Source organism: Athalia rosae, chromosome 3 (genome assembly GCF_917208135.1).
Source record: "Athalia rosae chromosome 3, iyAthRosa1.1, whole genome shotgun sequence".
Taxonomy (NCBI): domain Eukaryota; kingdom Metazoa; phylum Arthropoda; class Insecta; order Hymenoptera; family Athaliidae; genus Athalia; species Athalia rosae.
The window spans coordinates 14580299-14594127 of NC_064028.1; the positions used below are offsets into that span (position 1 = coordinate 14580299).

General features: G+C 33.1%; 2 protein-coding genes across 4 annotated transcripts; one reads left to right on the forward strand and one right to left on the reverse strand.

The window, feature by feature from the left end:
- Window positions 1-59: 59 nt before the first annotated feature.
- On the forward strand, window positions 60-7965 carry LOC105691871. Its single transcript, XM_012410659.3, has 10 exons — window positions 60-197; window positions 2129-2226; window positions 2307-2395; window positions 2876-3777; window positions 3862-4648; window positions 4711-5128; window positions 5221-5360; window positions 5445-5596; window positions 5658-6038; window positions 6129-7965. The coding sequence occupies exons 3-10, from the start codon at window positions 2327-2329 to the stop codon at window positions 7423-7425; spliced, it is 4146 nt and encodes a 1381-aa protein (XP_012266082.2). The 5' UTR covers window positions 60-197; window positions 2129-2226; window positions 2307-2326; the 3' UTR covers window positions 7426-7965.
- A 1025-nt stretch (window positions 7966-8990) lies between these two features.
- Window positions 8991-13720, reverse strand: LOC105691874 (REST corepressor 3). 3 transcript variants are annotated; one of them, XM_048652637.1, is made up of 10 exons: window positions 13472-13720; window positions 12549-12611; window positions 12394-12468; window positions 12097-12311; window positions 11841-12023; window positions 11181-11291; window positions 10655-10743; window positions 10203-10377; window positions 9212-9526; window positions 8991-9097 (listed from the first exon to the last, which is right to left on the reverse strand). In XM_048652637.1, the coding sequence occupies exons 1-10, from the start codon at window positions 13572-13574 to the stop codon at window positions 9008-9010; spliced, it is 1419 nt and encodes a 472-aa protein (XP_048508594.1). In that variant the 5' UTR covers window positions 13575-13720; the 3' UTR covers window positions 8991-9007. The 3 variants fall into 3 exon arrangements, with proteins under 3 accessions (XP_048508594.1, XP_012266093.1, XP_020711496.1); XM_012410670.3 differs by having other exon boundaries at window positions 12549-12617; XM_020855837.2 differs by lacking the exon at window positions 13472-13720 and adding an exon at window positions 13137-13432 and having other exon boundaries at window positions 12549-12617.
- Window positions 13721-13829: the final 109 nt, after the last annotated feature.

A 13829-nucleotide genomic window follows, 5' to 3' on the forward strand; every position in this document is an offset into this window, starting at 1 on the left:
TAATAAGGGGTGGGGAAAATGTCGTGACATTTTTTTCTGCTGCACAGCGAAAGTCAAAATCAAATTCTACAGGAAAATTTTTCAAATATATTCTCATTCATATACATCCGTATTTTGATACGCTCACAATTTTTTAACTTCCATATTTTCAACCCCAACATTAGCCTTCATCACCTGATCTGAAAAACCTGCGCGATGTAAGTAGTAAAGTTCTATGTCATTTAAAAAACGAGAAATTAATAATTGTCAACTATAAATTTCTCATTCATTGTTAAAAGCAAAGTGTCATCGCCTGTTACACAATTCTCTGTGACATATTTATCTTCAGTTGTCGCACATCGATTACCGGTTTTATCCACGCAAGACCTAACCTGATATAATTATCAACAATTTCTTCATCTCCCACCGCTACTTCATCTCTGATCTTTTTTTATTCCATATTATTATCTCACTAAAGGATTTCGATGATCTGTTATTCTACATAAAAAACTATTGTTATTTCAGCTAAATTTTTCTAACCTTTGATATCAGTATCAACAAAAATGTACTAAGTTAATGTTATGTAATCAAAAATTATTTCAGGACCATTTCCAAAGATGATTCTATTCTCGTATAGCTGAGTATAGTCTCTGGGTAACTGGCTCAACTCAAATTCACACTATGATTTTTATCATACATGATTTTGCTGCTATTTGCATTTTTGATATACACTGATTTTTTACTTCCAATGGATGTGTCACATTCATTCAATTATAATGTACTATAAATCATTATCGATGGAAAGAATTCAGGACTTGTATTCATTCAGCTTTGTTTGCTAGTGTTGTATTTTATTCCTGTTAACTATTGAGTCTTCTTCAATAAACTACAGCTTAAAATAGATGAAAGCTTCTTGGCCATTCATGCAGAGCTGTTTCGTTGACAGATTGGAAATTTCTCACCTAATAATAACTCGAGGTTGTGTGGGTGTCTGAGGAGCCTTTCATTCGTTCAAATTTTCGTGCGACATAAAATTATTTTGTATCGAATCTGTTGTATGGCTTCTCTTATGTATGAATAAAGTTCTAGTCCATGTTCACTATTCGTTTGAACTAGTTCGATAAACAGAAACATTCTGAAGAATTATATAGCCTTGCTTATCACATACTGTGTAATTTTAATTGATTTTGTATCGTTCTATTCATTGTCTTTACAATTATGTGTTTTTGAGTTACCTATTTTTTCACAACCATCAAGTGATTGTGCTATAGTTTTGATAACGTTTTTTTAGCATAGGTAAGTATTTGACAAACGTGAAATAGAATTCCATCAAATTTTAACAAATTTAAGACTAATTCTTCTGTTTGACAAATGGGTTTCATGCTCTTGCAAACATTTACAAACAGCCTAGAGAACGATTTATGGAACTGTTTGAGAACATCAAAGATTAGCTCTATTCGAACGTTCGTACGCTGCTGCTTTTTTACAAACAAATTTCACTAAATTACTTCTTTTTAATGCATTCTACTATATTTCAGAATGTCTTTTCCAAACAAGGAAGATCGGTTGGCTTGCTGGGGACATCGTGACGAGTACTGGCAATGTCTTGATCGATCACAATCTGATTCAGATTGTAAAAGGCTTCGAGAACAATATGAGAAATTTTGCCCTGCTCAATGGGTATGTTGACAATTCTTCTCATTTTCAATTTAAGTGCCACAGTTATTTTTGTATTTATTTATACCAACGTAATTTGCGATTTCTACTCATTTCAGGTGAAACATTTTGATCGCAAACGAAATTATCTGAAATTCAAAGAGCAAATTGAAAAAGAGGGGTACGTCGCTTCTGCACCAAATTCAGAGAATGAAAAATAATTTTTATTAGTTCGTTTACCGCATACTAATATTGAATTGAAGTATTGTGTATAAAGAATTTATGCTATTTAACAATGTTAATAAAAAAAAGATGTTTTCAAATTGGAGTTGGATTCTAACTTTTTCGAAAATAAGATCTACATGATCACCTAAAACCACTTGGAGTGCAGCCCTAACAAGTACGACAAACATTTTACTGCTATGACTGATTGGTGATATTTTAAATCTGTTTCGTCAGACGAGTAAACATTTAGTTCCTTCCCTTTTTGCAGGGTTCGAACTTCAGGGCAAAAAGTTTATCCAAGTAAGTCTGAAGCCGACGGTGAGATAGGAACATAAAATCGAGAAATACTTTCGCCTCACCAAACGTGTTAGGATCTCAATTTGTTCATTAAATAGATAAGAAGAGGGCAAAAATAGCGATTATATAAATTACATAACTTATTTCAGATTCAATCGTATAGCCCGAAATGGAAGTAGAAGAAATCTTGCTTGAATTGGAGAAGAGTGGAAGAGACGGAAGCCTACAAATTTTTAGAGTTAGTATCATCAACACATGTCTGAAATTGAATTATTGTTGTTTTTGATCACACATTATTATGGTCTCATCAAGGTAATATTTGGATTGTATTTATTTTGAGACTATATCACATAAATTTATTTTTATAGTGCATACAACATTTATTTTTCATTTATTTATTTTTTGTTCTGCAATTTGAATCAAGGGGTATTACCGAACGAAGCCGAGCTCATGTATATATTATTGATAATTTGTATATTATGCAATATTATTTTAACATTACTTGCCACTGTTGAATCGTCAGATAATCGATTTGAATCAATTATGATTACTTATTTGAGTAATAAATGTTCCTAAATAATGAGAAATCTTAGATAATTCATTTTTACTTCCATTATTAACACCGATTGTCTCGCAGTTTTTTTTTTTTCTCTGAATTTTGAGTTGCTTTAATTATCCCCTAAATGAAAAATTAAAGAAATATAATTATTTCTTACAGAAAATGATAACTTGCGGAACAGTTCCATGTTGTCAAGTGGAAACTGCAGGAATAGCCACGGGAGAGAAAACTACATGGGAAGCAGTTTTAAAAAAATTGTTGGAAATTTTGGCTAACAGTCGAGATTACGGGAAAGAGCAAATTTTGCTTATTCCACATGCATTTCTAGTGGTGTTATCTAAACAATATAAGTTGGAACAATTCATAAATATTTTGAAAAGTTACTTATTTCTGGATAATAATTTCTCACGTTCTTTCGATACGGATTATCAAATCAATGATATCAATTTCTTCAAGTTGCTAATTACTCACGGCTATTTACAAGTTAATCGCAAAGAGATTTACGTCGAAGAATTATTGGAATTAACTTTTGGAGTTTTGTATTGCAACTGCGTACGATACACAAGATATACCCATCTTGCTTATAAGGTATTAGAAAAGTGGCTTAAGCGAACATGTGAAACTGATTTTTGGAACAATGATCACCCTAACGTGGAGAAACAATTAGAGGTAATTATTTACTCGAACTGGGACAACTCGATTAAAGAAGTGAGCAAACAGAATTCAACGACGATTTTCAATCAATATCTGAGAATCATGAACAGAAAGTATCAAGGTTTCATTGAATTTGTATTCAATGATTGTCTCCACAACACGTCTTGGTCAAATGAGTCAAAATATGTCATATTGTCCGAGATTTGTGACGTTTGGGAAAATGTTGAAGCTCTAATGGAAGCGAATTTTGTTCAATCCATGCTCACGAGCTTAACAAAAAATTATTTACGCTCTTCAGGAACTAAATTATATAACGCAATAACGAATAAGCTTAGCGATGATCAGTGGAAAAATGCATTTGGAATCCCTATTAGTATCATGGTACTGCAATGGGGATCCGGACCACAGTAAGTTTGTGATATATTTTTTTCTAATACCGTAATTCCAACTACGATCGAGTGTATTTTAAAAATGGAAATTTACTTTTTTAGAAAGGATCATCAAGCGCTCCAATTCCTCTGTACTCAGTGGCTAGAACCAACGGTAAAAAAACGTCGCTTTCTTTTAAATTTCCTGTGGGAACTGAATGAAGACGTACCCGATGTTTTATTCCGTTCACATCTGGCAAGAATCTCTTCGGAAACAAGAATTATTTTGAAAACAGATTCGCTTCCAAATCTCTCACAATCAGACCATTGCGATGAAAATTTAAGATTGAACAGCTTTGCTGCACACTGTCAAAAAAATATCTCTACTCACAATAACGATCTACAGAATCATTTTAAAAGTGTGAAGTATTTTTTGTTTTATAATGCGAACTCTAGTTCAACATTTTTGAGACGCGGTATTATCAAATATTTTAAACTATTCCTTCTCAATTTATTGAAATTGTGTAATGTAAAAGAAAATCTCGATGACGAAGTAATTTGTTTTTTCAATTGGTTGCACAATTTTCTTTTGGATTCCTTTGAAATTGGTTCATGTTACCAGAGAAAAGTGTTGGGTCTAAAACTGTACGATTTGATCTTATTTTATACTAATGAAAGAGTACTAAATATCGAACTGAAAAGTGACCCTCGATATAGAGAAGATTTATGTAACGGATTTGAGACAAAACGAAAGTTGGAAAAATTTGGAAAATGGACATTTACTTGCAAACGGAGTTTGCTCTGGTTACTGAAATTGATTTTGGATCCGTCAGTTGACATCAGGGAAATTTCTACGGAAATCATAATAGAGCATTTCGAAGAAAATTCATTAGAAGCGACTGAAAAAAAGGTACTAATATACCAACCTTACACTTATACCTACAGTAACATTGAATATTGATATTTCAACAGGTTTTATTCGATATAGCAATATCAAAGTGCAGTTCAGCCAAATTCTATGAAACAGAAAGCGGATCAATGTTCCTGAGAATACTTTCGAAATGGTTTCCATTCAAGGAATTGATTGCCAAAATAGAAAACGAAGATTCTTTTGAGCTCCATAAATCTTTGAAGCTCCACACCGGATATACGGAGTATTTTTTACATGAAGCCAAAAATCAACTGTACCATCTGAGGCAGGATATTTTGAAAGCCGCTGCACAAAATTCACCATTCCACGGCGTTTTGACCGCGTTATTGAACGTTGGTTTTCGAAACAATTTGAGCAAAGAATCAATCAATGAGGAATTTTTAAAAAATTTATTAGCACTTTTGGAGGATGCAGTGCATTTTTTATTGTCATTATTGTCTTCGAAATCAACCTCTTGCGGTGAGTTTGATAATGTTTCAACTTGGCATAATTTCTGTGTACTGTTTGAATTCAGGAAATTTCTGTCGATTTACTCAACATTTATCCCATAGAATTATCGTCGTCTTTCGCTGAGGTTGGTCTGGCGATCAATGAGACTGTACAAGACAGCGAAATTTGTGATGAATATGACGACATTGTATTATCACCGGCATATCAAGTAGTTATTACTTGCATTTGGATATCTTTGAAGGTAATCTTTAGGACATCTTCCCAATTTTCAGCCATTGTTTAACACCTGCCTATTTTCTACACCTATGAATTTTACCACACTTAGGTTTCATGTGAATTATCGAGCGAAATTGGAATGCTTACGATTTCGTCTGAAACGGTAGAACGTTCTGCAAATCTCATAACTTCGGTTCTGATGAAATGTCGTCACAAAGGTGCCATTGAAGCCGCTGGAGTAGCAATTGGTCTCTTAACAAGGTGAATAATTAGCTCCTATATAATCAATCTCATAACTGAACCGGATAAATTATGTTTTCAGAAAATTGGTAAACGTTATGGAATACAAGAATCTTCCAGAAGAATGGTTGAATAATCTAATTTCAAGCAACAAGATCACCCCGAATTTAACTCGACGAAGTGCAGGATTATCAATAATGTTTCATCGAATTGTCGCTAATGATACTAGGCACGGAAAACCAATTGTACATATCGCAGTCAGAAATCTACTAGACTTACTAGATAATAACGAAGAAACTACGATCGAGAATGAATCTTACCAAGATTTACCACGTGCTAAACACTTGCATTTTCTTCAAAGGCTAGTTGCAGACAGCGATTTACATGCCCAAGTGGTTCCTTATCTGGAAAGAATTACAATGACGTGTTTCAAAAACCTCGAATCAGAAATTTGGACTGTACGGTGAGCGCGTTGATATTATTATTGTTATTATTTTACTAACTGCTTCACGGTGGGTAAAAAAATATAAAATAAATCTTAAAAATATTGCAGCAATGCGAGTCTCCAATTATTCGGAGTGATAGTTCCAAGAATAACTGGCCAGCACAGAGGTGGGCAAACATTGGAATTTGGTAATGGCTATTCTGTTGAACATTTCATAACTCACTATGAAAAATTAGCGAATCATTTATTCATGGAATTAAAAAATGCTGCATTCTGGAACAATGATTTAAATACAACTTTGAAAATACATTCGGCAGTTGTGCCGAGTTTAATTCTTTTCACTAGGATGTCTACAGGCGGATCAGATCTAATAGATTACTCTTCGAAGACGTACATAGTCGAGGTAAAATATTACCTAAAAATTTTATTTGCCAGTTCAATTGGGAACGTGAGATTATTAGCTGCAAAAGCTTACACTGCATTAGTTGAATTTCCTTGGTTGACTCAGGAACTCGAAAACTTGAAACAAGATCTCCAAAAAAGAAATCATCCCAATATTGCACATGGCTACAGATGTGCAATAAAATATCTCGGTGAAAGATTAAAAGTAGAAAATAACGTCGATTTTGTCTCATCGGCATCTAATGACGTTTTGCGGGAAAGCCTTCTTGATCTAACTGGTACTAACATTTTGATAGAAAAAGGTCAATCAATGGCTGAAATATTGGAATACTTTTACATTAAAGCACTCGATGATGACGAGGTTGTTCGTATGTCAGCAGCCGAATGCTTAGTGTATTTATTCATGAATTTTGGCGAAATTGAAAATGTAGAAAAATTAAAAATCCTTAGGATATGTTTGTCACTATTGAAGGACGAAGCATCGGACATAAGAGAAATAACTAGGACGAGTCTCGTTAACATTTTAAAGCATGGCAAAAATGCTGTTCCTCTATTAGGTGAGATTCTGTATTATAGAATCTTGAGTGATATAATAATGAATGAAGGCAACTATGCTAATTATTTGAATATCGAAGTGGTTGACTTTTTTCTAGACTGCATAGAATCTATAAATTGCGGGAAAGAAAGTACGACTCTGGTCGAGAGCCCTTTTGATCACGAAGCAGACGCAACATCTGCCGAAGAAACAAAGCTATTGAACATCCTATTTTACGGTATGTCAATTTTGAAAGAGATCAAAGCACTAAAAAATTATCCATTACACGACCAAAACCGAACTTCAATCGATTTTGATTGTCTCATGCAAAGTAATATCAAATTCCACTCAAAAACTAGAATAGATTTCACCGATTTGAAGACAATTTTAGATCTAAGTTACAACGATTACATGACGATTAAAAAAAATGTTGCTCTCGAATTATGCAAGTCAATTTCAATTAGATGATCACGTGTGATAGTTCAGATGAAAAATTATATCAACTTCAACGACGTAAACAACGTGCCGTACCTTATTTATTTTCGAACTACGTGGAATAAAATGCAGAAGTGAAAAGTAAAAAAAAAAAACAGATAATTAAAATCCGACATAGTTATAAGTATCTATAAAATATGTTTATTTTATCATAAATATAAAAACAGGACTCATATAAATTAATTGATATCTGTTGTACAAATTAGTTGAATTCAAACTGTATTGATGAAATGAAATAATTAAACATTGAAATCGGCATTCTATAATTCACAATTGAAATGTAAAAAAAAAATACCTGAACATTCTCTTGTAACTTGGCTTGAAAAAAAAGGAGAAAAAAAAATTAAAAAAATAAATCGCATAGAATAGTCCTGAGAGTAATTATAAAATATAGTAACTTAAGTGAAGGTGAAACTGATACAAATGTACAATTACGTTAAGGATTATGTTTCTTTCTTTTTTTCTTTATAACTTATCATCATCTTTCATAAATAAAATGCATATTTTCTTTTATTTTTCGTCTTTTCTTGTTTTCCTTCAATTTTATACAACGATGCATTTTGCACATTCAGTATGCTCTGCAAATCAAGAAAAAGAAAATTTACTAACTAACGTATGTAGTCATACCGATTACGAAACACAGAATTTATGTTACTTAAATTATTATAGATATCATTGTTTTATTTTTTTTTGTGTGTTTTTTCGAATTTTTTTCTCTTTTGCTTTATTAAGAGTAACCCTTCTAAACTAAAGTGACTTGACGTCAAGTCCTAAAGTTAAAAATTGCTGTTTCATATACTTGTACAGAGTGGTATTATTTATTGATCGATGATGTATATACCTATAATGTAAGATAATGAAAAACTGTATAATTTTAAATTGATTTTAATGAAAGCATTCGATCACTCTGTACATGTACATTTTGATTATTACCTATAATTATATTGGCTGGATCAATATAGCCTATCCTACTTAGTATAAATGATATTAGAAATGATAATGCGTGATTTAAGAATTATCTATAATAGGGTGCGTTATTAATTTCGTATGATTTTTGTTTCCGTCTAGCACTAAATAATATAAATCATATAGATTTTGTCAACCCGACTATCCTAGGTGGCAAATTCCTTTATTTTACATTCGGACAGAAGAGCTAGAAACCATTACGGTTAATCATTTTAATTTAGTTCACCTTTTCTTCACTAACGATTCATCTTTTATTTGTTATAACGATTGTGACCATTCTACCTTTATATTACAATTGGTCTTACTAGATTTATGTATATATATATGTATATGTGGTGTGTGTGTACATATATATATATATATATATATATACAGATATTTATATATTTGTTTTTCAATAGTCGTAACTAAGCTGTCCAAAAAAAGGAACGACAAATCCTACGACTGTCGGGTCATGAAATGATGTATGATATAAAATGATATTTCTTCAATATGACAATTATCGAATTTGCATTATTAGATTAATTTAATATTTTGCAGTTGCGTTAATTATTTTATTGTTACTTTTTTTAATTTCAGTGCTTGATTGTTATTTAGTCGTTTGACCCAACGTAACAGAAGCTTTTGCTTTTTGAGAAGTCTCAGCACTTTCACTATTCTGTACTTGATCGACCTCCATCTAAATAACGAAAATGAATAACATAAAGTCATTAAGTCGTTAAAATTTTGTAACATAGGTTACATGGGTATGAATAGCTTCGGATGGAAAAAAATTATTATTTCAAACACAAACCTTCTCTTCTTTTTCGTCATCGATTAAGATGGGCCCATTTTCAGCCTCGTATTCTTTAAGGACCGCATCTAGGTTATATCTTCGTCGATAATTAACGAAGAATGATCTTAGGTGGGCCTCCGTCTTTGTACCGATAACGTCAGCGATAGCAGAAAAGTCTTTTCCATATTTTCTAACTCCTTGTACAGCTAGTAATAATTCGTCATTTGTCCAACGGGCATTTATACGGCTAGATACTTCTGGCGGTCGTAAATCATCGATCCCATCACTTGTCTTTCGCTTCAATGCACTCACTTGCTGTTTGTTAGATTGTATCTGATTAAAAAAAAAAAAAATACATTCCATAGGATCAGTTTCGAATCATTTTGGGTGCACAATTAAATTTTATGTATAATTAGAGGAAACTTCCATCACACCGTGAAACAATTTTAAACTTACTGGGATTAGCATAACACAAGAGTTTCTTACTAATGATAAAACATCACATTGATAATTACATGCGGTCTCAAAGGACACAACGATAATGCTTGGTATCTAAACCTGAAACTGACACCTGATTCTGCAGAGTGGTGATGGGGATATTTCTCTCTATGATGAAGAGTGTTCAAAATCTATAGCAATCTTTGGGATAAAATTTTAACTAGGGAATAAGATACTGGATGAGGGGATAGGATATTGCATGGCGAAAAATCTGTCGATTAATTAAAAAATCACGATTATTTGTTTAATGATACACATGCGGCAAGCAAATTTTACCATATCATGTCTTTTACAGTCGAAGAAAAAAAAACAAACAAACCAAAAAAAAACATTCGTAAGGAAGGTAAGGTGATGGGTTTAAAATACTTTGAAGCGATACAGAGGTATTAATCAACGAAAGAGATATGGTTAAAGAGAAAGCCTATAAAAATGTATCCACACGACGAAGGGTGAGGGGGGGTTCTGGTTTCATTGATTATTTCTTCTTCTTGTTTTTGATTTCATAACGTACTTGTCGTTTCAGGCTAACAATTTCGGTGTCAATGGCTTGTAGACTGTTGTTTGCATGATTTGGCTGGCCAGCTAATGCTGCTAGATCGTCGTGATTGACAACCAATCCTCGCGGTGGCTTTCTTTTGTTCGACCGACCTGGCACAGAGCTCAATGGCCTGACGACTCCAGTTCGCCTAGACGATGGAGAAATATAACCATTGTACGCCAAGTAAGATTTCATTTAACTGCACGACCACAAAAACTACTGGCCATTGTGTGATTATGTTGATATTGTGTAGGGGGAAAAAAAAGAAAATGTAAAAATTAAAAGGTGAATGATCGTGCTATCCGAAACAAACGTTATTTATCAATTGTTGCACGCGATACACACAGCAAGAAACATCTACTTTTTCCTCCTTTTTTTTCTCCATTAATATTTTGTATAATTATTTTACTTTTGAATTCACTGACCTCCAGTGCAGATAGCAGCTATGACACGCGTGTCCCTTGGGCGTTGTACGAACGCTATGACAAGCGACACCGCAGTTGCTACACGCCCCCTACAAAATACAATAACCCTTTTTAACACAAATTTGGAACAGTTTCCCATCCTAGAAATTCTATTATTCATAATTGATATTGAAAAAAATGTATAAAAGTAAATAATTTTTATACCGACTCAAAAAAGCGCGATGACAACTAGATGTACTTGTGTTTTACCTTACAAACTTTACTTTTTAAGCAGAAAATTCTAACAAAGTTACGATATTATCTCCGTTATCTGTTCCAATTTTGACAAAATGATGATTGATTCGTTAATTAAAAGTGATCTAGAGGATAATTATTCACTCGCTGTGATGGAACGAGGCCAGTAATTGATAAAGTGCAAACTATGGGATGTATATTAAATATACATAGGGTATATTGTCAGTAGATCTACAGCGAAATATGCGAAGCAGGCTAGCCTATTCAAGTGGGGTAAGGCTAGGTTGGGTACCTGAACCTGGGGCATGTTTTCCGAGTCGGACGAGGCCTTGGCATCACCGCCTTGGCTTCCCTGCACAGCTTGGTTTTTTCCACGACGTATTCCGCGGTGGATCGTCCACTTCTAGAACGTTCCAACTCACGTTCATACACTATAGCCTAGCCTTAGAATTAATTCCTATAAAGCTAAACAATGGCCTGCATTTGGAATAAGTTGTTTTCAATTTCACAAAATGGAAGAGAAAAAAAATTAAGCAGATGCCATATTTAAGCTCAAATAAATTAGTTTTCAAACTTTATTCTAAACCATTCAAACTTGTATTTTTTTTTTTGTAGGTTTATAACTAAATTCTTGCTCATTACTTTGAAAATGCTATCGTGTGGTGGATACATTTTTATTATCATTTAAATAATAAGTTAGTATTGAAGCCAACTAGTACGAACTTTATGGTAGTGCAATGAAAAAATAGAATGAGATAAAAAAAAAAATCTGAACGAAATATCAGATAATTGAAAGAAATGTGAAATGAAGTTTAAATTAAAATAATAATTTGTACCTAAATAGTATCGTCAGGAGGACACTGTTAATGTTTATAATACGAGATAATTCTGTACTTATCACACATGCAAAAGAACTGGTGAATTTATGAGAATTACAGTACAGGCAACTTACTTTTTCTTCTGATTCACTGTCTGTATTTGAACCAAGTTCACTCCCGTTCTCACTACCATTTTCACCTTCTTTTCCCCCGCTGGTCAACTTTCGAGCTTGTCTGTCCATCAGTGATGTTCTAGTCCTCGTCTTCTTCCAACTGTAGTAGTATTTGACAAGACTCGCGATTGATTTGTCGGGAAGCTGGTGAAAAATAAAGTTGTATGATAAATTATGCCAAAGCACTTTCAAGTTACTAGCCAAACTTAGTACATACCATTTGACGTATGCGATGAAAACTTTTCCCATGAAACTGGAAAGCCTGTTCAAATAAAACTTTATCTTCGACGGTCCATTCATCGGGAAACGGTGTGAAGTTGGCCAGATCCAAAACAGCTCGTTCCAAATTGTGTTTGTGCCAAAAAAGCATTCCCAGTGCCTGTTCCCCATTGTATCCATACTTTTCTTTTGCCAATATGATATACTCATCCACTGTAAAGGTGATTAAAATTCAGAAATGTTATAGAACCTGATATATTTTCTTGCTCTATTATTTTCACTATCAATAATTTACGTTTTTGATCTGGTATATCGGTTGTTGGTGACCACACGAGCAATGCTCTGTCAGGGCATTGATCTAGGCGACGTTCTGAAAAAAAAAATCACTACGTCAGCTTCAAACTGTATATATTCCAAGTACACAGGCATTGAAAACAAATCATTACTCACCATTAAGAGGAACAAATTCTGGTACTATGACCTGATAGTCTCGGCCAACTCGTATTTTCTCCGCTGGAACTTTTAAAATTTAATTGCTTACTATTGTGAGAACAAATATAAATTACACTAGATGAATTATTGGACCAAAATCGTTACAGCGTTTGGCTGAACGGTCTATCGTGTGATTAATTAATATCGAATTTTTCTCATGTCTGTAATTTCTTGTAGATTATAGTCAGCTATGAATTCTTGCTGAGTGGGTGGTGTTCTGGCAAGGACTTTATTACTTCTCCACAATAAACATAAATCAATAACTAGAGAAACTTTGATGAAATTTCCATAAAAAAACAAAAAAATTGCTATCAATTTCTTACAAAAATTTTAATGGTAACCAGCAGATGGCTGGGTGATTTTGAGTGGTTGTAAACTACAATTAATGATTATTAATAGTCTGAATGAAGATAAAATGGAATGAAGAGAATTTTTCTACATTCAAATAATACCTATCTGTCTATAGAATGGTAAAAATCGATTAATAAAAAGCGTAACATGGCATTGAACGGAGCATTGCTTGATGAGTATGTAAACCTGATATACCTGTTCGATTGTATTTCTTTCCAGCCTCATCATACGTACAGCTATTAAGCATTGTACCAGTATGCGTGTCAGAACAATAATCTGACTTATATTATAAACAATTCTAAATAATTATTTGAAATAATCTCGCCTGCCCATTCAGCATTGTAATATTGCAAAGACAGGGCGCGCTGTTTGAAGATTCTGCATGAGAATTTTTATTATCGATCGGGTTAGGCAAGCAGACGATAAAATTAATGTCTATGGATTTGATTAATTATTATATTATTTCAAAATAATTACAATAAATTTCTGAATTGATAAACTATGTTGATATAATTAATAAGAAATTGTACCTCCGTCTTCTTCGCTCGATGACTCTGTCTGCCCATTAGGGCTGGGACCTCGAGATCTTCGTCCGTTTCTAACATTTTCGGTATTTCTCTCCGCCAAAACCATTTTTTACACGTTTTTATTAAAAAAAAAAAACAATACAACAAGCAAAGTTAGTAAAATATAATAAACTATTGCAAAGTTATCGAATATTTAGACCCAAAACTGGATCAAAATCGCAGCTTGAAGAGCATACGACAATCCTTGGCTATTCGTTGAATATAATGCTCCGGGTAACCGTAGGGAAAGTAAAATGGCCGACGATAACTCGAAATTCTATTGGATGTAAAATAATTAATTGATAATGATAATATTTTTTCT